The sequence below is a fragment of the Protopterus annectens genome, chromosome 2.part0 (genome assembly GCF_019279795.1).
Source record: "Protopterus annectens isolate FY-2018-M chromosome 2.part0, PAN1.0, whole genome shotgun sequence".
NCBI classification, from domain to species: domain Eukaryota; kingdom Metazoa; phylum Chordata; order Ceratodontiformes; family Protopteridae; genus Protopterus; species Protopterus annectens.
Genome location: NC_056728.1, coordinates 272,599,987 through 272,626,300, shown reverse-complemented (window position 1 = coordinate 272,626,300; position 26,314 = coordinate 272,599,987). Strand labels below are relative to the sequence as shown.

Sequence of the window (26,314 nt, the reverse complement as noted above, 5' to 3'; positions counted from 1 at the left end):
GGCTTGTGTAGGCCCTAGGGCCAATAGCCTAGTACCTACCTATGAACCTATGAAAGTCTTGATGTGATGTTGGCAGTCTCGCCTTTATTCTCATGTATGGGGGTCTGATCCGATCACTCTGATTCATCTCAGCCTTATACAAAAGCTTGTGGCCTTCTACCAAGCTTCCAGGCAGCTTTTCCTTCCCAGAATGCACCCCTCCATTACCTCAGATCTCGTTTGTCCCTTCGGGAAAGACGTGGTTGTTTTACTGAGCTCTAGGCTAAGTTTCAGATTTTGTCCTTTTCATTCATATATTATATTACCTTTAATGTTGTTTTCCTTTCTCAACTTCTTTTGTATATTCTTACACTTGTTTTCTGCCTGTCTCTACTGAATTATTAGTAAGTAGAAAGAAATCTGTTCCCCTCCTCCTTCCCTTCCCCCTTCGTCTCTCGTCAGTCTAAAGTCCGTTGTTTTAAATAGGATTTCTTTCTTTCTTTTCCTTTTCCTTTAATAAAACAATATATATGTGTATATATATATATATATATATATATGTGTGTGTATATATAGCAATATATGTTATATAGTTTAAAAAGTATATAAATAGCAATGTATATATTTTTATTTACTATCTTTCTAGTTTTTCGATATTAAGATTACTAAGTGGTGGTGTTGGTTGTTTATGGTGGATGCTCTTGTTGATAGTGGTAGTGTTACTAGTTCTGCATTGCTTATTCTGTGTTTTTGTTGGTTATCAAAATGTCTCAGAAACCTGACAAACCATTAGGGTTTAAGAAGTGTGAGGAGTGTGGTAAAAAATACCTCCGAGTGATACACACACACACACACACACACACACACACACACACACAGTGAGTGAGTGAGTGAGTGAGTGAGTGAGTGGAGTGAGTGACTGTGTGTCTGCGTGCGTACGTATTGCCTGGGCCCTTTACACCTGCAAGAATCTTGTAGTATTTGCTGTGGCTTTAATCAGTGTGCTTTATTAGGGAGAAGAATAAGCTGATGTTAAAGGGTTTATTGAAAGCCCTTTTTCTGAAGCCATTTCTGGGCAGTCTGCTTCTTTAACTTCTTCTGATAGACTGAAAAAGATTCCTCCTTCGGCTCCAAAGGTTTTTGGAGCTGGCTTAGAAGAAGGCAAATCTCTCTGCTCCATTAAGTACTTTGGAGCAGAAGAGTATCAGATCCAAAGGTTCGTCAGTGTGTTTAGTAGTCTCTGCTCCGACGACGACGACTTGGATCTGACAACAGTCTCCTTCCATTGAACATGTTTCTTCCAGGCTGCCTTTCCCTATTTTAGCAAGATCCAGGTCTCCAACCCTATCTACCCAATCTACTAGGAGCCTGTCGGACGATGATGTGGATAGGGTTGTACAGAGGTTACTGAAGACAACGGTGCTGGCCAAGTTATTGGATCCGAGCCCTACAGCTTTGGATCCATAGAAGTCCACCCCAGTAGCTTCTCTTCCTCATCCAACCCAAACTTTGAGCTCGGAGCCAGAAGATTCTGATGTCCGGTGTGTGTCTGTGTTGGATCAGACCTCCACTGTCATCTGCTCCGAGTTACTCTCCTTTGTTGTAGCGGGAGGACTCAGGAGCTGTAGCTCTCATGTTGGCCCTGAGGATAGGGATCTGGCTACTTTTTCTTCGGCTCGGACCCTGTCTTTTGGAGCTTCAGCTCAGATGACCTCGGCTCCTGCCTCTGCCTCGTACTTCTTGTCTTCGGGACCGGAGGGGCCTCTGGTGACTACTTTTTTGTCGGTGCCAGGGATTTCCTCGGATCAGGGGGAGGGAGCCTTTGTGGCTATAAGGAGAGCTTTGACTGCTTCTCAGTCTCAAATTCAGCCCTCTCAGGATCTTCCTCCCCTTCCCTACCGGTGCCTTGCAGGGCCCCAAGCCTCAGGACATTCATCAGGGACCCCCCCCCCTTCTGAAACCTCCCCAGGTTATCCCACTGAGGAAGTCCCTTGGAAGAGAGTCCATCACTTTGGATACTGTTTTCGAGGAGGCCAAAGGGTCCCCATGGTCACCTCCTGAAGATGTCTCATTTGGAAATGCTTAAACAGAGAGGTGGCTGGCAGTCCAGCTCCCCTTTTGGCTGAGGAATCTGTATACCTGAAGGCTTTCGGGTCCTGCCCTTCCACCTCCTGAGTGGCCCCTCCTTCTGATGAGCTTTTTGACTTAATCTCTCAGAAGGATTGGGAGACCCCAGATTCCATAGATCCTATTCCTAGGAGGCCAGATAAGTACATCACATCACCTACTGACAAAATTTTTTTTTCAAAAGGAGTAGCTGTCGATGCCATGGTTGTGGCAGCGGCCACCAAAAAGGAACTTTCTGAGACCAGTTCCACTATCCACCCTACTAATAGGGACTCTAGGATGATGTATAGAAACGGGAAGCATGTCTTCTCTTCGGTGGGCTTTACTCTTCTCCTGCTGAATTACCTTACCCATTTTAGGAGACTTCAGAGGGATCAACTAAAAACTGACAGATACCCTGCAAGGAGTTGTGGCTGAGCAGGTCACAGACAGAGTAACCTCTCAGCTCGCCACCCTAAATTTTGTTGTTGACTCCTCCACGAGACTGATTTTGTATGCAGCAGATGGAGTGAGTAGAGCCACAAGTTCAGGTTATCTCCATTAGGAGGCAGGCCTGGATGCAACTTTGCGATTTCGCAAAACCTTTCAAGTCTTCCTTTGTGAATGCCCCTTTTGATGGCTCATCTCTTTTTGGGCAGAAAGTCAAAGATACGCTCAACAGGTGTGAACAGGAAGGCAAGACCTTGTCTGCCATAGGAGTTTGTTTTTCTTCTTCGACCAGACCCTATCCCAAAGGTCAGAAAGGTAGCAGAAAGATGTGGTTCCAAAAATCTCAAAGGTCTTTTCCGGACACACATGGTGAAAGTTCCCCCAGATGCAGAGGAGGCCCACAAAATCAGGGGTCCAGAGATGCTTTCTTTGGCATGCCCTTTCAGCGATCCTGAACGGAAGCCCGATTGCCCACCTCTGGAGGCAGTCGTGGGTCAGCTGTCTTTGCACCCACAGGCCTGGCAAGACATTACCAACAACAAATGGGTGCAGCAAATAATAGCCAGAGGTTACATCATCCCCTTTGTCCATCCCTTCCCCCAAAATAAAAAAGTCCTAGATGTGCCACCCAATCAAAGAGATCAAGCAATCAGAGAAATTCAAAAGTTGCTAGACAAAAGAGTCATCCAAGATGTCCCCTCAGACCAACAAGAATTCGAACTTATTCATGATTCTTTTTAGTACCAAAGGCAACAGGGGATTGTAGACCCATTCTGGATCTCAGCAACCTAAACAAGTCAATCAAAAAGAATAAGTTTCAAATGGTCACTTTACAGACTGTTCTGCACTTTCACAGAAAAGACAGTTGGATGTGCTCAATAGATCTTCAGGATGAGTACTGCCATATAAAAATGGACAGATGCTCCAGAAGACATCTGCTTTTCTGGATGGAAGCCAGTCATTATCAGTTTCAAGCGCTGCCCTTTGGTTTCACTTCAGCCCCCAGAGTTTTCACCAAATGCATGGCAGTGGTTGCTGCTCACTTGAGCTGCCTAGGATTCCGAGTGTTTCCATACTTTGACAACTGGCTCTTAACTGCCATGACCAGGAATCACCTCATAAGGGGCAAGAGAAAACCTCCTTTACAACTCTGCTCACATCTAGGAGTCACCGTAAATTTTGAAAAATCAGTTATACAACCTTGTCAAAATTTGGTTTTCATAGAAGCTCATCTACATACAAAACAAATGATAGCAAATCTTCCCTCCAGCAGAATAATATCATTGCGCAGTTGGGTGAGAATATTGCTCACTTCTCAAACTGAGCAGGGCTGTGTATGACAATTTTGCAATAAATTTGTGTTTACCTATCCAAATACCAAGCCCACACTTAGTTAGCCAAAGTCTTGTTTGATCTGTAGTGCTAACTTGTTCTAAAGATGTGGAGTATGTTGAATTAAGAACCTCTCTCTCCAGAAAGTCTTGTTTTTGTTGTGTAGATTTCGATCACTAGTAAAGGTGTTTATAGAGGCACTGGTTTTGCAAAGAAAATTTTCTTGGTAAGGTAGATGTTCATCGTGTTACACTGCTGCAGTCATCACACTTGGGTTATCCTGCCGTCAGGCAGTCCCGCAGTCGGCCAGAGTTCCAAATTCTTGATCTGGCGTCGGTTGCTGTCGCTTCTCCCTGACGTCAGTGCACCAGGGGTATATAAGAGGCATCCAACGCCATTTTCCTCAGTCTTTCTTGCCACACGGTGCCTGAAGCAGAAACAGTTCGCAAGTGTCGGTCGGCCGACTCCTGAGATTTTCAATTCGAATTTCAGACCGAAGTCTTCAATAAAGCTAAGTACCCCATTGGGGAACCTTTTCTTGCCTCAGTCCGATGTCAGAAAAAGTTAACAATTGTATTTCTTGTGGGAAGCAAATACCTCATAAGGACTTTCATTCTTATTGTATTCCTTGCCTAGGCCCAAACCACGACGTCACAGGTTGTCGGTTTTGTGCTAGGTTTAATAAACGAACTGTTAAACGTCGGTTTGATTTCGCCTAACATTACTTTGGTAGGAAATTTAATTATATCATGCCGTCGGAGCAACCGACGACCGACATGCATAAAAAAACGCAAGGATAAGGACAGGCAGCCGAGACCCAAACCAGACTCCGAGGCCTCTGCTGGGCCAGTCGCGGGTTCTCCAGTTTTCAGTGAGGTGCCTACACAGCCCCTGACGACCGCTGATTTAGAACCTCAGATGGCCTCCGATTCCCAAGCGGAGATTACTAGGCCTCTGCAGCCTTCATCCTTAGCCCCTTCCGACTCCAGAGCAGAAGGAGATTCTGGTGCAGCTGAAACGCCTTCTGTTGCAGAAGGTGTCTTCAGACCGACTACACTCACCATCAAATCTTATGCTAAGCTGAAATCTCCTTTAAAAACAAAAAAGACTGTACAGCAGTGTACAGCAGTCTCCAGTACAAGGCCTCATGCCCAAGAAACAGATGCTTAAGATGGCTGAAGATTTAATTACCCTAATCAGGGGTTCCCATCCCCCTTCTGATAAAAGGCAAAGACAAGAGGAGGATTGCGTTTCCTCTGACCAGGTCTCAGTTTCCTCAGATTCTTCTGAGGAACACAGGAATACTCTTTTCCCCCTTATGAAGACTCTGATGCTGAAGAGTCTGTTCCCTCAGCTTCTCCCCCAGAAGACTACTCCTTTGGGGAAACTTTACATACCATGAGGGAACATTTCCACTGGGAAGGCCAGGATTACTCTGAGTCTAAGAAAAGGCTCCGAGAGTTCCTTTTACTTCCTCAGCACAGACCACTTGCTATCCCTCCTGTGTTAGACATTGTGGATGATGTTTATTCAGAATCTAGCCTTAACCCAAACTCTCTACCTCCTGCACCAGCCAAACCAGACAAATATTAGAGTCCCTGACTCTCAAATTCCTATATAAAAGCCCTGTTGCTGATCCAGAAACCATTTCCCAGGATTCCAAAGGGGTTGAGGCCTCTATTGCTAAAAATCCTGTACCCTCTGAAAGGGATTCCAGAGCACTAGACAGATGGGGAAAGAAAGTATATACCTCAGCTACTCTAGCTATGAGTGCCTTAAATTGCCAGTTTCACATGCTGAAATATCAGCAATAACTGATGTCTCAATTAAAACAAAAATGATCACACATTCAGAGCAGCCTGATTTCAAGGAAATGCAAGATTTGTTGCATGCAACTGAACAAGTGGGAAAACATACTTTACAATGTGGGTTTGATTCATTGGAGGCTTCCTGTAGAGCAGCGGTGACTGGGTCTGTCATACGTAGACATGCTTGGTTAAAAGAACAAACCCTACCTGATCATGTTAAAGCAAAGTTATTGGATGCACCTTTACAGCAGGATGATTTATTTGGTGTAAAATCAGAAGAGGTCTTAAAGAAAATGGAGGATAAGGCAAAATCTATGCAGACGGTCAAGGATTTTTTACAGGTTCAACCCCCTCGTTTCAGCAGAAACTGGCCAACAAAAAACTGGTCCTTTCCAGCTTCTGACAGACCACAGAGGGGCAAATACAGATGCCCAAGGGGCAGAGGTCAGTCACAAGGCCCTTACAAGCCTCGCCAATGGGGTACCACAACCCAGAAAGGAGGAGAAGACAGGACCCAAACTTTCAGAAGACAGACACAATGACTTAACCCTCAGACTGCCAAACAAATCTCTCTTGGCAGCTCCCTTGGGAGGAACATTAGCACTCTTTGCAGACAACTGGCACATCATCACAAAAGACAAATGGGTCCTAAATATTGTCTCACAAGGATACAGATTCCACTTTCACACTTTGCCAAGGATAAAAGGAATACCAAACCTGCCACCAAATCAATGGGCAGAGGCTCAAAAACAAATTACAGCTCTCATGGACATGAGAGCCATTCAACAGGTACCTGCCCAAGAGCAAGGACAAGGATTTTTACGCAAGACTCTTTATAGTCCCCAGAAAGGACAAAGCCTGGAGACCCATTCTGGACCTTTCAATTCTAAACGCTTATCTGCAACTACCCAAATTCAAGATGCTAACACTACAGTAGCTTCTTCCCATGCTGGGCAAGAAAGCTTGGCCAGTAAAGTTGGACCTCAAGGAGGCATACCTGCATGTCCCTATCAGACAAAATTGCAGAAGATACCTCCGATTTATTGCAGGTTCAACTCATTATCAATTCTCTGCACTGCCCTTTGGCTTATCTACTGCGCCCAGGGTCTTCACAAAATGCCTGGCACCAGTAATTGCATACTGCAGACAAAGAGGAATTCAAATATATCCATACCTGGACGACTGCCTTATTCAAGCAGAAAGCAAGGACATTCTCTTAAAGCATCTGGCGTTTGTCAAACATCTCTTAAGTTGCCTAGGGTACACAATAAACGAAAAGAAATCAAAACTAGTGCCCTCACAAAACATAATATTCCTGGGTGCCAGCTTAAATACAATGGCCCAGATGGCTTATCTCATGCCAGAGAAGCAAGAACAGCTGACTCAATACTTCAAAATGATGTCAACAAAGACCCAACTCCCTGCAAGAAAAATTCTGCAGGCCTTGGGATTCATGGCATCTTGCATACTGCTAATACCATTTGCAAAACTGCATATGAGGAAATTACAATGGTACCTGAAAAGCGTATGGACTCAGCACAGTCACAGTTTGGAGACGATAATACCACTCATTCCTTGCCTTCAACAGGAGTTTCCATGGTGGGCTCAGGCATGTCACCTCAACAAGGGTCAGCCTTTTACCTTACCCACAGCCAGGCAAACTATAACAACAGATGCATCGGACTATGCCTGGGGAGCACACATGGCAGGACAGTGCATTCAGGGCAAATGGTCTGCAGATCAAAGGCATCTGCATAGCAATCAAAAAGAAATGCTAGCTGTGCAGAATGCCCTAACAGCTTTCAAGGACCTCTTACATCCAGGACAACACCATAGTAATGTTGTACGTAAACAAGCAAGGGGGCACTCACTCCTACCCCCTATGCAGACAAACAATGACCTTGTGGAACACAGCACTGACCTACCAAGTTCACCTACAAGCACAATTCCTGCCAGGAAAGAAACACACATTAGCAGACGACCTAAGCAGAAACATCATGGATCCGCACAAGTGGAATCTAGCTCCACAAGTATTTGCAATGATAACAAATGGGGACGCCCAGACATAGATCTGTTCGCCAACCCCCAAAACTACCAACTTCAAAAATTTTGCACAAGGACATTCCACCCACTAGCTTGGAAAGTGGACGCCCTCTCATTCAGTTGGAAAACATTGACAGTGTATGCCTTTCCTCCACTGCCTCTTCTAGCAAAGGTGCTGCTGAAAGTCAGATTAGAGAGGCCACAAATGATTCTCATTGCTCCAGACTGGCCACGCCAGCACTGGTATCCAATACTAAGGAACATGGCCCATGCCCCACCATGGATTTTGCCTCATATTCCTCACCTGCTCACTCAACAAAACAATCAGATTCTACACAGCCAGCTCAAGACTTTAAATCTGGCTGCATGGCAAATAACCTAAACAACCAGCCAACACTTCTCTCTAAAGCTGTTATGGATGTCATTCTGGAGGCCAGGAGGCCCAGCACCAGGAAAGCCTATTCAGACAAATGGAAAAGATTTTGTGCCTGGAACCAGGCTAAAGGACAAAATCTCCTTGTTCCAAACATTCCTCAGATTCTACAATATTTAACTGAGATGTTGCACAAAGAACTTTCTTTTTCATCTATTAAGATCCACGCCTCAGCGATTTCAGCTCACTACAGCATGGATCCTCCTTTATTTTCTCATCCATAGCTAAGACAGTACCTCAGAGGGGCTAAGAACATAAGACTGCCCAGGAGAGCAGCAACACCAACTTGGGATCTCAACTTTGTTCTGGAAAAGCTTACACTGCCGCCCTTTGAACCAGCTTTTACAGCTAATTTACAGTTTCTATCATGGAACACTGCCCTGCTGCTAGCAATAACTTCAGCTCGAAGAGTCTCAGAGCTACAGGCCCTAATGGCAGTGGAGCCTTTCCTCATTTTTCATCAAGACAGAGTCGCTCTACGAACCAACCCTTCCTTTATGCCAAAGGTGGTATCCAGTGTGGCCCTAAACCAAACCATTCATTTACCCACCTTTTTTTCCAAACCCCCAGAACAAAGGAGAAAGGCTCCTGCGCTCTTTGGACATTCACAGGCAATTACGTTACTACTTGGATAAAACTAAGGCTTTCAGAAAATCTGACCAGCTCTTTGTATCTTATGCTGCAGGATCACAAGGAAAAGCTATCTCCAAACCGACCATTTCAAAATGGATAGGACATTGTATCCATTTCTGCTACACACATCATGGGAAACCGGTACCTGCTACCATTAGGTCCCATTCCACCAGGGCTACAGCTACATCAACAGGCTTTCTCAGGGGGGGTACCAACCAAGGATATTTTGGAGGCTGCAACTTGGAGTTCAGTGCACACCTTCACCAAGCACTTCCACTTACCTCTATACTCTAAAACCAGAGCTGGCTTTGCCACTGCAGTTCTGCAGGGCCTACTAGCCTCGCCAAACCCTGTTTAACTCCACCGCCCATCCTTAGCTTTGGGATTCAACGCAAATGTGATGACTGCAGCAGTGTAACACAATGAACATAGTACAGTTTTGTACCTACCATAAATGTAGATGTTATTCACACTGCTGCAGTCCAGGTTACCCTCCCTCCATCCCCTCTGACCTAGCTGAACTTTTCTATACCTCTCTATCTGGTACAACCTTTGTGATGTATTTGCTTGTAACTGAAGGTATTCCTTGTATTTCCTTTACATGTTTTATTGGCAATATGTATTGCCCACCTACTTGGGGGCACTTGACATCTGGGGCAAGAAAAACTGAAGAAAATGGTGTTGGATGCCTCTTATATACCCCTGGCGCACTGACGTCAGGGAAGAAGCGACAGCAACCGACACCGGACCAAGACTTTGGAACTCTGGCCGACTGCGGGACCGCCTGACGGCAGGATAACCCAAGTGTAATGACTGCAGCAGTGTGAACACTCGAACATCTATATTTATGGTAGGTACAAAACTGTACTTTTTGGAGCCTTTCTTGCGATATGCTTAGTTTCACACTTACCATGAGAGCATTGTATTCAGTGATGGTGGAGTACTGAGGCAGGATGGCATCTGTAGATCTTGAAGATATTCCCTTGAAAATTAACTTGGCCAGACAGAAGAATTTCCTGACTGTGGTGGAAACATGATAATTGAATAAGCTGAATGCGTAAGAACCCAGTACTTTGTATTTCAAGGTGCAGGTGCCATCCACATTGACAACAATTCTGTATCCAACTGTGTTTATCTGTAGAGGAGTACTGTTCATAATGTACTGCACTTTTTTGCATTTAGCTTAACAGCATTTCCATTGCACTAGATATGGGCATATCCCAGCCCTTGTTGGAGCTGGTAGTATCAGTAGATGACAGTGCCCAGTTCGCAGTCATCAGCAAATGTGGTCAACCACACTTTTTGTATATTGGACTGGATGTCTGCAAAATAAATGCCAAACTGGAGAGGCTTGTATTCGTAGTATCCCATGAATTATAATTTTATCTCCATAGAGGGTACCAGCAATTTTCACGACCAGTGATCTGTTGGATAGCCAGTTTGCTATCTGGTGGGGATGATACAGGGATTTGCATTGTGTGCCCATTGTTTTAATAATACCATCATGTTTTAATAATGCCATCATGGTGGTTAGTGTCAGAAGCTTTGGCCAGATCAAGAATAAACAATGTGTACTGAGTGACCAGTGTCCTCAGCCTCTAACTTTTTCAAATAAGCTTACTACTTTCAAGAGACAACCTGCCCTTCACTAAACCAAATTGTCTGTGTTCTTGATCATTTAAATTGCCTGTGTCAGCAGAAATGAGCTTGCTGCTATAAGTACATTCTGCGGCTTTGCATAATAAGCTGGTGAGACTGATGGGCCTATAATTTCCTAGATCTGTAAAGGAGCCGCCCTTGTTTAGATCACTGGCTATCAGGTATTTTCAGAAATTCATCCTTGGGTAATATTTGTGGTGCTGCTACATGGGTTTCACTGAATACTTTCAGCAAGACACTATAAGTTGGATGTGATCTCCAGGTCTAGGTCTCCTTTGTAGACACTGTAATCATGTTACTATGTTGACCATCCAGTAGTATAAGCATGGGACTCAGTCCTGTTGCATGACAGATGTGGATCTCCTTGTCCCAGATACAGAAGTTGTATATTTACAGTAATATATTTGATCTGCCATTATGGTATGTATATGACTTTTGTTTATCTAGTTGTCAGTTGTAGCAGTAGAGCTTCTCTCCCATCACCTCCCCCCTTAGGATTTTATAAGGTTGCAAGTTTTTTGATTTTGGTGTAATAAGTATTCGTCCTGGTACTGGACCTTGCCTGTCACAAGCACATTTATGATATCTTGAGGAAACAAGAGAATAAATAGTAATGTGGGTTTTATATTGGAGTTCTATCCTGCATGCTTCAACACTTTCAAAGGCATGAGACTGCATTTTTCTGTACATTGAACAAAACAGCTGCAGAAGAACTCTATGCAGATCATGAGAAAACAGTAACTGGATAAACACATCTTCTATGGTCCACTGTTAATAGTGACCTCTTCTTGAAGGTCTAAGTCAGTAGCTGCCATTTCAGAATTGATGAGTTTTCAACTTCCTATAGATCCTCCCGTAATACCAAGAATAAATCTTGGTTTAGGGATGCTTTCAGTCTAGTGACATTTTCCGTGGAATGACGTCTGGCTTTTCTACACCTTTTCTGAAACTGTTCAATCAGTACATGGTGGAGAAAAATGAAAAGAACCCAATGCTCTCTTCCACCATCACTACTACTACTACTACCACCACCACTGCTACCACTATAGATCTTTCCTCAAGGATGTTATCTGTTCATCATGGAAGAATCTAGATTCTGCTTGTATGAAGCCTAATTCCCTCTAAAGGACCCAAATGAAGTGGTGAGACACACTGACCAAACTTCCTGTGGCAGACTCCTGTGTGATGTCATTGGTCCAGTGATGTTCAAAGAGACCTCGCCACATTTTCACCTGAATGTCTTGAGAAAGAATAAAAGGCGTTGGACATGATTAGCAAGAGGATATTTTGCCAAATTGGGACTGGGATTCCTCAGTTTTTTTGTCTCTGCTCTCCATGATTTAATATTCCCATGTGGGAAGGGTGCTGGAGAAGCTGAAAGAACTTCATTATTCTAGTATCAAGAATTTTTGTAGTTAAGCACTTTACCACAGCTACTACACCATGCTTCTGTTTTGCTGGCTGTGGTTTGATTGTTTTCAAGTGGTGATAGAGCATCTGGCATGGGATTGTGCCTGTGTAGGATAGCATGACTCAAGCCTCTCCATTAAGGATGAGCAGGCTATCCTGGGCACCCCTTCCAGAAAGAGATGCTTTTTGGGCAGTCTACATGGAATCTGGTTAAGGGGTCCCAAATGAGGAACAGACATGGATCACTCTGAAGCTTCTTTATGATGAGTCACAGCCCCTTCTTCTGCCTCCATGTCCTGTACACTAGCAAGAAGCATTCACATAGAATTAAGGATTATGAAGGCTCATGCATCTTATGGTTTTGCTTCCCTTTACTATATTGGCAGAGTCCCCTTAGTCACATTCTTGACTGCTGTCAGTGAGTGGCCTTTTGGGTGATGAGCAGTTCTGCAAGTTTACTTTATCTTAGAAAGCCTTTGCTGCATATTCATAATCATCTCAGACAGCCACTTAGTGATTTCACATCCGCACTAAAAAAACATATAATTCAAGGAATAAGTGCTCTTCACAGAGCTCTGCAGTAGGAGTAGACTATACTTCTCAAAGAGACTACAGAAGCTGTCCCTATGCTACTTTCATTCCATCTTGGCCCTTAGTAGTGTCATTGAACATATCTGATTAGTCTAATTCTGTATAGAGACTCTCCATGAGGTCATGCTTCTGCTGTTGCAGGATGCTTGCATGGTGGTGTTGGACAAGATAGATGCCTTCTGGCACATTCTGTCAGGATTTTGTACAGGATGGACCTTTTGCATGTTCTGGGCAGCACCACTTTCAGTGAAGAGTGCTTCTGTTTGGTCTCTCCTCTCCACCCAATGCATTTACTAAAGTGCTTGACTAGCAAGTGTTGATCTTGTAGGAGAAGGGGTTGGGGATTGCTGTAATGGTTAAGATGTTTACCTCCCAGAAAAATGGTACAGGGTTTTGATATCACCTTTGAGGGAAATTGACTAGGCTTAAAATGCCCCACAACAGAACCTAAGAGAAACAGTTGATGCCAATCATTTAATATAGCCATTGATAGATTCCCTCAGCCCTCATTTGCCTTCTGTGTGACTTTGAGCACGTCAGTTAACCTGACATTTCTCCCAGGTCGCCCCTGAAAAGGAACTCTGTCCAGGGGCCTTCCTGGTTAGCAAATGGGAATTATTAATTATTAAGCTTAATGATAAGGTTGTAGGAATTTGGGATTGGCATAGTGGTTAAGGTGCTTACCTCACAGACACAAGGTACAACTAACCTCGTAATCACCTATGAACCTAAGTACACGTGCTTCCCTAGAAGAAACTACGTGTTCCTCTAACTGGATGACTTGCTTCAGGTGGTCCCCTTCAGTTGACACATTGGTGACATCCTTACTGTTTGTCTCTCCATTTTTCATACCTGTAGGTGTTTTGTAAACTAGGAGAAATCCAATGTGATCCTGTCTGAAGAGTGCTGTCATTAATGAGGGTTTGGATATCCTTAACTGTTGGTCATTTCAGCCTGCATTGAAAGCCCAGGGTGTAATGTCTTTGAGATAGGGTACATCAAGGAGGGTTCAGGCCCAACCTTGCCCTGTTTTTTTGGGGGTTAAAGGCAATCGTTGTCTTTATGGCACAGTTTACATTCCTGGGAAATTGGGTGTTGCAGTGTTCTGTGAGATGTTACTTGCTACAGAGTCACTGTGCACACATACACTCAGATCTGTTATTGTCAGATCCTTACTGCCAGGCTGTAGAGTGGTGGGCTAATCCACATCCGTCTCCATAGCAAATCTCACTTTCTTTGAACATGTCATAGGTCCTAATAATGGATGGTATACTGGTGGTGTGAGTTGCTCATCTTGACTCCTCCATGGTCCAAGGAAAATGGCCTCCCTAGAGATAGTGCTCTTCATCCATCAAGTTGCAGCTGTTTGCTCCATCAGCCAATAATGGCTTGGGAGCCAGAACTTCTTACAAGGTAGTCTCCTGATTTGATCAGACAACTGGTGCACATTGTGATGCATAAGCAGTTAAGAGAACACATGGGCATATGCTTTGTGTAGAGAAGTGATGCAATATGGCATAGGTCATTTTGGGCCATCACTCTTGTCAGCCATTCATGTCTCGGGAGGAATGTACTGTTAAGTTATGTGAACTGTTCCTGCAGTACTCTTGAATTAAAGATTTTTGTCAAGTTTGGGTTTTCCAGGAGTGACACACCCCGGAGGTCAGCCTATTTGCTGTGATAGAGAATGCTCTTTTCTGCTTGGTTTAGCAGGATAAGCAAGAGATAAACAGTGAGTGCCCTCTCCTTCCAATGGCCCAGAAGATTTTTGTACACTTTTTCACCATTCCTAGTCATTCTGCTCCTTAATACAACTTTTTGAAAAGAAAGGCCAAAAGTTATTCTTGTCAACCTTTCATGGCCAAGAAAGATGTGGGTTCAGGGTCTCAGATCTGTGGCAGCACAGGGATCCTTCTCACTTTAAACAAAGGAGGTCTCTTATGGCGATATCCCCATCCACAGAATTTACAAGCAGTTTTTCTGATCCAAGATGAGTTAGTTTCACTAACAGTTTACTTATTTGGCCTTTCTACTACACCCAAGGTATTCAACAAGATCTTGGTGTCCGTGTTTATCCATATGGCTGCCTGAACCAGATAATCTCAGTGGTAAATTTTAGCAAGTCCTACAGGAAATTAAGAAGTGATTTTTAGAGTCTAGAAGCCTCCCACAATGTTCAGACGTGCAGTCTAACTTTTTTTCAAATATCAAGGCAGGATCCTACTAAAAATCCATAGACTGTATGTTATCCTCTAACATAATGATTCAGAATACCAGGGTGAAGAATATACAGTAGTAGTAGTAACTGAATAAAATCACCAGTCACTGTAGCATACCCTTCCCTTCAGCTATCTTCTTCTACCAGAGGTTGAAAAAAGATGCATCTGACTATGCTTAGCAAACTCACTGTAGACACCTCTTGCCAATAATGGTGCAAATGGCGACAGACCTCATTATGGTACTCTGGTACTTAAAGGGGTGCTTAATCCTAGTCCCCCCATGCTTTTGCCGTCATGTGCCATGTGATTGCATGAGAGATGGGTCTTCCAAAAATGACATTAAGTATGGCAAATGAGGCTAACCAAGATGATCCATGAACTAGCAGCAAAGATGACCATGAACTTTCATGCAGTCTGCATTCCTAACCAGTAAAGTACCAAGATGTATTCCTTTAGCTTAGAGATTTCAGTGCACATGAGCAGATGTTAAACAGAGAAACCTACTTTGATATTGTGGTAACATTAGGTCTTCCTGGAGTGATGTATTTGTACCTCAGATGAGTTACCAACTGATTCATGGTTGACAAGCAGGGTGACTCGTAGGTTCATAGTTAAAGACAAGGCTATCAGTCAGCAGACTATTTCAGGCCTCACCAATTACCAGAGGTCAGAATCAAACTCCATATATTGTACCTGTAAGGTAAAGACCTTAACCATTATACCAACCCTGCCCCACTTAGAGATTGAACAGTCTCTTCAAGTGACTGGCCAACTACATTACCTTCAACTGTGACAGGTATGGAAAAAACTTTGAATGAACAGGTTAAGGCCTACTCCACCAGATCTGCAGCCATTACTACTGACATCTTCAAGAGTTTTTCTGACTAGAGTTTTGTGTGTTTCCACTTTGCCATGCATTCACCTTCTGCAAATTCTGCAAACTGAGTGCACATTCCAGAAGAAAGGCATAATTTGCCAGACATATTTAATTCTGTCCATCTACCTATGTCCAAGAATAAAGTGGTACACTATGCGGTGCACTCCATTTCATTTTACAAATTCCCTTCAGCAGTGATCATTATGATGAGCAGGGGGGGAACACTTCTGTAAGGGTATTTGCCATGCTTGTCGATGTAAAATAAAAGGGCCATTATTGAAGGAAGGGCTTCCACCCTCTGTGCCATATGATTACTTGAGGGATGGGTCTCCCATAATGACATACATTAGCTAGCATCAGGCCTTAGAGAATGGCATTTAACTACTGAGTGTTTCTGTTTAGATATGTGCAGTTTGTATATTTTTCCTCTGAAGGATGGTGTTGTGATATACCATCAGACATAATCCTGTTTTTTTTAAATCTGTGTAGGAACTTTAGTGTTTAGAACTAGATTGATTTATTTCTTTGTACTATATTTTTGTGGTCTATCATAATACAAGTAATTTGAGCAATACTACAAGAGTATTTGTTTTGTATTTTTTTCCCCAGCTGCCTGTCAGCCATCAGTCCCTCTTTGTAATCTTGTCCGTTCATTCCCTATCATTGGGGCAAGAGCCATTAAAGAGTGCTCATCATCAAAGCACCCATGGCCTGAGACCTGTATGCAGGCATGCTCATTCACATCCATTGGGTAGGTATGCTGTTGGCCTTTGTGAAGCACACCACACCTCTGTGTGATGTGATCAGTTGGACTTGCCCCGACCCAACCTTGTAGACAAGGACCTCTGTATGGTCCCTGACCACTTTTGGAGACCCTACTGCGGAGAGTGTGCTCACAAACACTTGCTCCCCTCTTCGCAAAGAGAGGTGAGCTGGCATAAGTCTCATCATTCCTCTCCTCCCTAATGCGAGCTCCAACACACCCCTATGCCACTAGTCAGACTCTGGTTGCCTGGGTCATAGTGAGGGCTTTGTCCTTCTATGGCAACAGAGCTGGCTACAACAGGAGCATTTGTTGATAAAGATTTGATTGAGCAGGTGCTGGCACCAGAGAAAAACAAAAAAAAATTGTAGTGGATTGTACTTTGGTTATAAACAGGTTTTCTGTTGGCAACTTTGGTGCAGAAGAGTAACTACATGCCCCTGGGGACATCCAACTGATTAAGATTTGGCTGGATGACTTGTGTCCAGCTATGGCTTAATTCCATTAATCTTATGAATTCCCTATAGTAATTATCCTTCTATTTGAACATTTGGAGTTACAGTTAGCACCCTCCCACATAGGTAAGACTTAAAGGAAATTCCTATCAATGTATCACAGATACCCAACCCCCATGTCTCACTTTGTCTGGAAAGCTCCTCCAGTTAAGCTGCTGTTGAAGTTTCCCTCCCCTTTTCTTTTTGTCCTTCTGGCTTCCATATTGAAACTGCCCATTCATTCCCCAACATCAGGGTGAGAGCAGTCTGTCATGACACCAAAAAGGTAGCCAAGAGAGGTATTGCTCTTTTGCCTTAAATCTTCTCTTGGTGTCTGATTTGAACACCATGTCACCATGGAGTTGTCCTATACACTCCCACACACACACACACATACACACATGTCCCATAAGCATTACATTCACTAAGCCCACATCTTCTGGTCCTTTGGCCACAGGAGCAGGTTGGCAGATCTAGACTACATCACGTCATTTCCACCCTACCCTGCCTGTCTCCTCCAGCATACAAACTGTTTTCCAAGATGTGGTCATCTGGGTTATAGTCAACATTTTCCCTCTTCCCGACAGAGCTGGGTGCTGCTGTTAACGTTTTCTGCAAGTTGGGCAAGTGTATGTGTGCTTTCCTGTTTGTGTCTGTATCTTTATTAAGAGTGTATTTGTTTGAGCTATAGTGTTTGTTTATTCCCAGGAAATGTGCTTCTCATTGTTGTTTATTTCCAGGAAATGTGCTTCTCATTTTTGTGTTGAACTGACAAATTCAGGGGCTAGGCATACCCTGCTGCGGTGATGATTGTTGTTACTGGATGCACCTTTGAGATCACATGGGCTTCTAAAAAAACAGTTGAATTGGAGTGGAGGGTGAGATAATCTTAGACTTATCAAGAATGGTCCCTTTCTAGATCAGTTGACAAACTAAGAACATAAACTTTCTTGGGAATGGTAAGGAACAGATATTACCGGAGATTATTTTCGGATCTCACCAACCGCTGCAGTTCTGTCACGCTGAGGAAGAATGGTGACTCTCCAAACCTTGGTCACCCTTCTGCCTGTAGAGCTGTGGATGTCTAGCCTACATCTGAAGAAAGTTTTTTAGCACATTAATTTTCAGGTACACAAGAAATGTCTTAAGTTTCAAGTGCGAAACTATCACTTTCGATTTGTGGTTCTTAATTTTGGCCTAGTGGTGATTACTAGAGTCTGCGTCGTGTCTTTTACAAGCTCTTGTCAGGTTAAGGGGCATTCATTCATATTTTCCTTTATGACAGCTGTTTTTTGCAGGTTTAGTCAGGGTATCAGTTACCGGAGCATTCATGGTATCAATCTATAAAGTGTATTCAGGTAGTTGATTCTATAGGCTATAGTAGACTCTACTTATAGAACCTAAGTGTTGGAATTCTGTACACATTTGTCATTTATACTACTTAGCCCCATGGCTGACTGACTGATTACGACCCGTACATTAAGGATCTGTGTTCTAGAATGTAATGCAGGCAACTGTTTAGTACTAACCAAGTAGCAGATTGGTTATTATCTGCACATTGTATGTTACCAATCTGTCTGACCTTGAGAGTGATGTCCAATTTGCAAGTGTTTTTTAAGCTGATCCTCAGAATATCGTTGCTAAGGTGGTGTTAACTTGTAAATCTTTCTTAATGTGTCTGCATCACTACTGCCAAATAAATTAAAAGTCTGCTCAGTTCTGAGTAGTCTAGTAACTAGAGTAGTTTCTGTTGCATTTGTTGGGATGACAGACATTGTTTTATGTTTAAATATTACTGTGGTGCTTGTTATTTTATCTGCAGTGTATATCTGGGGTGGGAGATTTTTGTAAAGTGTGGAAGAGTGGTTTGGGCAGTCTACAGTGCAGGTATTTTCAAAACAGAAACTGATAAGAGTTGTAGCAGATAGTCTTGTTCCATTGCCTTTGTGGCAGCTCATTGCTTACAAAAAAATGACAAGGCAGGAAACCACTGGATAAACACTTTATATAGGTAAAGCTTTCGGATACAATCCTTTCTCAATACTGAACAATGCATAAAACCAGCTCTTTATATATAGGTCCAAATATATCACATGACCTGCAGCCAAAATCACATGATATGTCATCCAGATTACAGAAACATTTTAAAAGATTTAATACAAAGGTTTAACATAAAACACTTTAATAAAACTTTAATAAAATGCTCGAATAAAACTTCAAGCTAAGAGCTAACCTGATACTTTATCAGTGGGAAAGAACGCATTTATTTGGTGATGGGAACCCATTTAAAAATAATATTACATTTTTTATTACATTTTTTCAACGTTTCGTAGATGACTGCCTCTTACTTTGGAAAGGTAGCCACGAGGACCTTGAAAAATTTCTGGATTTTTTAAATTCTGCATCTACTTTCTTAAAGTTTAAAATGACGGTATCCGAAACTTCTATTACATTTTTGGATCTTAAGTTAGATCTCACTGGAGATACATTACAAACCAGTATCTTTAGGAAAGAAGTTTGTTCAGGTAGATATACCTATGCCACAAGCATGCATGCACCTCACATCTTTAGAAGTACTGTTAAATCTCAATTTTGCAGACTTAGTAGACTCAACACCGATGATGCTTATTTTGAAGTACAGTTAAATGAGATGGTCAAGGACTTTTTGCTTAGTGGGTATGATAGATCTTTACTTTCTGAACAGGTCATTAAGATTAGGGAAGAAAGACAGACTTTATTTAAGCCAGCTCTATATGAAGATGTTGTTAATCTTGATCCTAGGTGTAAACAGACACCTGTAGCAACTATTAGATATGTAACTACATACAATTTAAGGACACCGGCTGTTAGAAAAATTATATCTGATAATTGGGTTATCTTGATGGCATCAGATGAATTAAAAAGTTTATTGGGACCTAAACCCAATTTCTCTTATAAGAATATGAAGACTCTTAAGTGTTTGTTATGCTACAAAGACTTTGAGAGGACTACACCTGTGTCCACTATAGTGAAATATGGTACCCACAAATGTCACAATTGCTCCTGTTGTGATGACATTTATAATTTAGAAAATGATACATTTGTACATCCCATTAATGGTAGGACATTTAAATTTAGAGTGGCAGGTACATGTACCACTACCCATGTGGTTTACTTGGCCACCTGTGAGGCATATAATGCCTTGTATGTAGGCAAAACTACCCGCAGGTTTAAGGACAGGATGACTGAGCAGAAGTCAGAAATTAGGAGATGCTATGACAGGAACGCATTATTTAAACATATAGAAGAATTTGGTCAGCAGCATTCTTTTAGGTTTAGGATTATTGACCAGGTTACACCTACACTTAGGGGAGGGGACCTAAATAATTACTTAGAAATCAAAGAATATGAATGGATTTTGAGACTTATGAGTGACTCAAAACCAGGCTTAAATAGCCAAGTCAGGCTCAAACCTATTTTAGTTAAATTGAGTAGAGCTAATCTTTCTTAGCTTGAAGTTTTATTCGAGCATTTTATTAAAGTTTTATTAAAGTGTTTTATGTTAAACCTTTGTATTAAGTCTTTTAAAATGTTTCTGTAATCTGGATGACATAATGTGATTTTGGCTGCAAGTCATGTGATATATTTGGACCTATATATAAAGAGCTGGTTTTATGCATTGTTCAGTATTGAGAAAGGATTGTATCCGAAAGCTTTACCTATATAAAGTGTTTATCCAGTGGTTTCCTGCCTTGTTTTTTTGCATTTTGGTTTCTGGCGTTTATTTTTGTTATTTTATCGTCCTGCCTTTGGGAGACTGTGTTCAGGTCTATTTTGCAGCCTACTAGCTATCATGGCAGCTCCAACAAGCTCTCTTAAGTCTCTTATTAATATAGAGAAGAACCCTTTATTGGGCTTTATTGAGCCGTTTAACTCTGTAAATATGGACTCTACTTCTTCAAACACAGAAGGTACTATGGAATATACTAAGACTCTGCAAATGCTAGAAAGAAAATTACATACTTTTAAGCGTCTGCAGTGGCAGCGCTTTAGCTTTTTGGCATACATTGACAAGGGTATTGTTCCCAGGGGGCTCAGAATTTTAAAGATGCCCTCGTATGGGAACGCTTACCCTGATTTGTTAAAGAGGTGGCAGCAGCTGAATATCAAACTCAGCATTGATTACATGTGTTTGATGAATGATTTTTTCACCAAAGTTGAAGAGGATCTTAAAAAGGAGATCTTTGTACTTGAAAGTACCTTACTTAATATGCCTGTGTTTACTGCCATGTCGGATGACTATCAGCACATGATGGAAAGAGTACACACACTTGATGGAAGGATGGAAGCGACCAAGAAGCGAAAGCTGTGGCGCGACATAAATGACTTCAATAAGGGTAATATTTTCTCTTGGCCTAAGGAGAACGTTGCTATTAAAACTAAAGTTCAATCTAAGACACCACATAAAAATACCCTTGATACTTTAGATGAATTTCGTGAAACTACACCTAACATTACTGGTTCATCTGCCTCACTCATAGAAGAGCGTCCCCTGCCTCTGGAAGCTAATAGTCTGATCCAGACGTCGTTACGTTAAGTAAATATGGAAGCCAGCATTGAGGGAAGAAGTGTTACGATGCCATCAGTTGATGGCGTTCAGAATGTGTCTATAAAGAAAACACAGCAGTCAACGCTTAACTTTACGAATTTTTCTAATAAGCGCTTCCAGCTAGAGCGCCCAGAGACAGTTGAGGAACGCATTTTGCAGCACAGAGGTTCTCCGGTGCTGCAATCAGGTATGTCTAATAATAAAAGAAAAAGTGAGAGCCCTTTAGGACTGGGCAAACAGAGCCGCAGGTTGTCCGAGGCATGCTGAATTTATCAGTGATAGAGTTAGATGATGCTCATTATTCGTTATTTTCAAAGGGCCTGAACTTTATCCCTTGTTGTGAAGAGAATTTAGTATCAGCATTAACTGACTTGAAAATTTTCTCCAGACTATTGAACTTAAAACTGTTATTTGGTAATTCTGAAGTTGCTGGGGGAGGTAACAAGTGACGTAGTACGTTTGTACCTACCAGCACTCCAGTGGTTAAAGCTTTCCATGATGTTTGTGAAATTCATATCAGGCAGTTATTTAATATACCTGTTAGAAAGAAAAAAAGATTTAATTTAACTTTTGGTGAATCTAAAGCTTTGAAGAACTTACAGTCCTGCAAGGATATAATTATAAAACAGGCTGATAAAGGAGGTGATGTGGTTCTTATGAACCGAGTTGATTACATGGGTTCTATGTCTAAGTTGCTTCAAGACACTAAAGCTTTTAAATGTATTACCAACTTGGATGTGAAAAAAAGTATTGCATATGTTGACATGGTTGTGTATGATTTACAACTAAGTGGTGATATAGATCTTGAGTTATTCAATTATCTCACTGTTACTTGCCCAGTTATACCACATCTTTATGGCCTCCCCAAAATTCATAAATCTAAGCTAGATCCACCCATGAGACCTATTGTCTCTGGGGCAGGTTGGGTGACGGAACCCATTTCGGTTTATCTACATGGGCAATTGTTTCCCTACCTTGTTAAATGTGATTCTATCATTAAAGATAGCTTTGATTTACTACAGAAATTAAGGAGATGGATAGTTAAAGAAAAAGTATCCCTAATTAACAATAAGTACCTTTTAGTTTCTTTGGACATTGTATCACTTTTCACTGTTATTCCTAATGATGTAGGTTTAGAACTCTTAAGAGATTTTTTGTGGACATATACATGTGATAATCCCAACAAAGTTGAGACTATTTGCAGCCTTATGGATGTCATATTGAAAAATAATGTCTTTCTTTTTAATGGCTCCATCTATTTACAACTCACAGGGGTGGCTATGGGTACCTCCGTAGCCAATACTTATGCCAACCTGATACTTTATCAGTGGGAAAGAACGCATTTATTTGGTGATGGGAACCCATTTAAAAATAATATTACATTTTTTCAACGTTTCGTAGATGACTGCCTCTTACTTTGGAAAGGTAGCCACGAGGACCTTGAAAAATTTCTGGATTTTTTAAATTCTGCATCTACTTTCCTAAAGTTTAAGATGACGGTATCTGAAACTTCCATTACATTTTTGGATCTTAAGTTAGATCTCACTGGAGATACACTACAAACTAGTATCTTTAGGACAGAAGTTTGTTCAGGTAGATATACCTATGCCACAAGCATGCATGCACCTCACATCTTTAGAAGTACTGTTAAATCTCAATTTTGCAGACTTGGTAGACTTAACACCGATGATGCCTGCTTTGAAATACAATTAAATGAGATGGTTAATGATTTCTTGCTTAGTGGGTATGATAGATCTTTACTTTCTGAGCAGGTCATTAAGATTAGGGAAGAAAGACGGACTTTATTTAAGCCAGCTCTATATGAAGATGTTGTTAATCTTGATCTTGATCCTAGGTGTAAACAGACACCTGTAGCACCTATTAGATATGTAACTACATACAATTTAAGGACACCGGTTGTTAGAAAAATTATATCTGATAATTGGGTTATCTTGATGGCATCAGATGAATTAAAAAGTTTATTGGGACCTAAACCCAATTTCTCTTATAAGAATATGAAGACTCTTAAGAGTTCGTTATGCTACAAAGACTTTGAGAGGACTACACCTGTGTCCACTATAGTGAAATATGGTACCCACAAATGTCACAATTGCTCCTGTTGTGATGACATTTATAATTTAGAAAATGATACATTTGTACATCCCATTAGTGGTAGGACATTTAAATTTAGAGTGTCAGGTACATGTACCACTACCCATGTGGTTTACTTGGCCACCTGTAAGGCATGTAATGCCTTCTATGTAGGCAAAACTACCCGCAGATTTAAGGAGAGGATGACTGAGCATAAGTCAGAAATTAGGAGATGCTATGACAGGAACGCATTATTTAAACATATAGAAGAATTTGGTCAGCAGCATTCTTTTAGGTTTAGGATTATTGACCAGGTTACACCTACACTTAGGGGAGGGGAGCTAAATAATTACTTAGAAATCAAAGAATATGAATGGATTTTGAGACTTATGAGTGACTCAAAACCAGGCTTAAATAGTCAAGTCAGTCTCAAACCTATTTTAGTTAAATTGAGTAGAGCTAATCTTTCTTAGCTTGAAGTTTTATTCGAGCATTTTATTAAAGTTTTATTAAAGTGTTTTATGTTAAACCTTTGTATTAAGTCTTTTAAAATGTTTCTGTAATCTGGATGACATATCATGTGATTTTGGCTGCAGGTCATGTGATATATTTGGACCTATATATAAAGAGCTGGTTTTATGCATTGTTCAGTATTGAGAAAGGATTGTATCCGAAAGCTTTACCTATATAACGTGTTTATCCAGTGGTTTCCTGCCTTGTTTTTTTGCATTTTGGTTTCTGGCGTTTATTTTTGTTGTTACAAAAAAAATGACACATCTAGATTCTCATGCCTGGTTTGGTAATACTGATGTATGTTTTTTTTTTTCTTGTGTTTCCTTAGCTGATAAAGTATTGGGAGGCATTTCTACCTGAAGCCAAAGCAATTGCCTGAAAGGATGCCTGAAAGGATTCCATATCTCAAGATGAGATGCATATTTCTCTTTGTTTACAGCTGAATTCCACATGAAGAGCACGATAAGACAGCAATTACAGAGCACTACCCAAATAAAGCACTATATATATTTTATAATTTAACATGTGGCTCATTTTATCCAGTGGCATTTTACCAACAAGCTGCATGCCCGGACTCATCTGGAATTCTGTGGACTGTGGCATGACATTCTGCAGTATTTTGCTGAATTGAACACTACATTGTCTTAACATTTTTGCACTAGGAGGCACAGTGCAGGGGCCAGAAAGTTTTAAGATTTTATCTTGTTTGATTAATGAACTACATGACTGACCTTTATGAAGCAGATTATAATTTCATTTATAAATGCTTAGCTACACATTCTTGTACAGAAATCATGAATTTGTGATTATGATAATAAAGGGATATACCTTATGTCTCATTGTATGATTGACAATAAAGGGATATACCTTATGTCTCATTGTATGATTTTTGTATATTTTAGTAATAACCATTCTCTTTCTGTACCTTATGAATTCATACAAAATCTGTTCCAAATGGGAGAACAAGTAACAAATTGATTCAAGGTCAAAGGTCAGGGCCATTTTTATTTTGCAGATTCTCTTAAGTATTTGGGTAGTTAAATGCTTAAAATAAATGTATATTTTTTGTTTTATACTGACAACATTTATGAGTCAAAAAGTACTTTCTTTTGCCAAGAGTTTGTTTTCATTTAAGAACTTGCAAAAAATCATTTAGCTTTTGCTGCGTGTTCACTATTCTTTGATGGATGTAGTTTGAATGTTTTTTTTTCTTTCCTAATAGTAGTAGTTCTCTGGTTTGCTTTCAGGGAATGTCATAATGAGGAAAAGCTCATTTACACAGACAAACCAGGGAAAAAAGTTCAAACGTTAAAGAATGCATTCCATTTAAAAGCATTTAACATACAAGTAATATAATGCTGAGCAACAGTGCATATGATCTAGCCTGTTATTGAGCTAGTAAAGTACTAGGGAGTGGCAAATGAAACAATGTAGACTATAAACAGTCAAGTAGAGCCTAAATAATGCTAAGTGCATCAGGTAATTACAGTGTTGTGGCACATTAGATCATTCGGAGGATTCAAGTCTACAGATGGAAAGAAAATGTAAATAAATTGTTGAGCTAAGCACTTCTAGCTAACAGTTTGAGCAGCAGTAATAAAAGTATATATGAGGAACTGAAAAATTGAAGAGGAGGAAATAGTGCATTCAGCCATCACCTACAGAGAAAAAAAATAAACACACGGAGCAGAAATTGGTATGAAGAGTGAGCTGTAGGGGGTGACAAAAGTGGTGGTGGAGGTAAAACTGTAAGATGGAAACAATTTACCAAGTCAGCGATACTACATACTCTTAGCTGGAGCTAGAGAAGGAATTAAACTTTTTAGAGTGCTTGTAGGGAGAGTTTGGTATAGGTAGGTGTGCAAGAGTTGAGAAAATTGTGTGTGTGTGTGTGTGTGTGTGTGTGTGTGTGTGTGTGTGTGTGTGTGTGTGTGTGTGTGTGTGTGTGTGTGCAGTACAGCAACATGTTATTGAGGCATAAAGTTAGAGGAGCATTAGAGCAGGGAAAGAGGTGAAGCTGGCTGTTAGTTTATTTAAGCCCAGAAGGACAGTGTTAGTTTGAAGCCCAATATTCTAGTAGTAGTTGATGGATAGGCTTAGCCTTAATTCTGGAGATAAGGAGGGCCATAACCCTGAAAGAGAGAGGGACTGAGAGTTAGAGTATCACCACAAAGCCTGTTATGTGCCTACAGAACTTCATATATGTTTCTCATAGAGGAATGCAGGACTGTAACAAGATGCTTCTAGTTTATTAACCAGGAAATTGTAATTTTTGTGCTTCATTTTGCATTTTTCTTTTTTTATTAGCAATTGTTTCAGAAGCTC

The 26,314-nt window shown here is 41.2% G+C and overlaps 1 protein-coding gene across 2 annotated transcripts in view; it reads left to right on the top strand.

The window, feature by feature from the left end:
- SNX2 (sorting nexin 2) overlaps nucleotides 1-24,860 on the top strand; it is a 1,338,063-nt gene extending 1,313,203 nt beyond the window's left edge. For both annotated transcript variants that reach the window (XM_044060758.1, XM_044060759.1), the window contains one exon: nucleotides 24,318-24,860. In XM_044060758.1, coding sequence (XP_043916693.1) covers nucleotides 24,318-24,368 — 51 coding nt within the window. In that variant the 3' untranslated portion in view covers nucleotides 24,369-24,860. The remainder of the gene's footprint in view (nucleotides 1-24,317) is intronic.
- The last annotated feature ends 1,454 nt before the right edge of the window (nucleotides 24,861-26,314 follow it).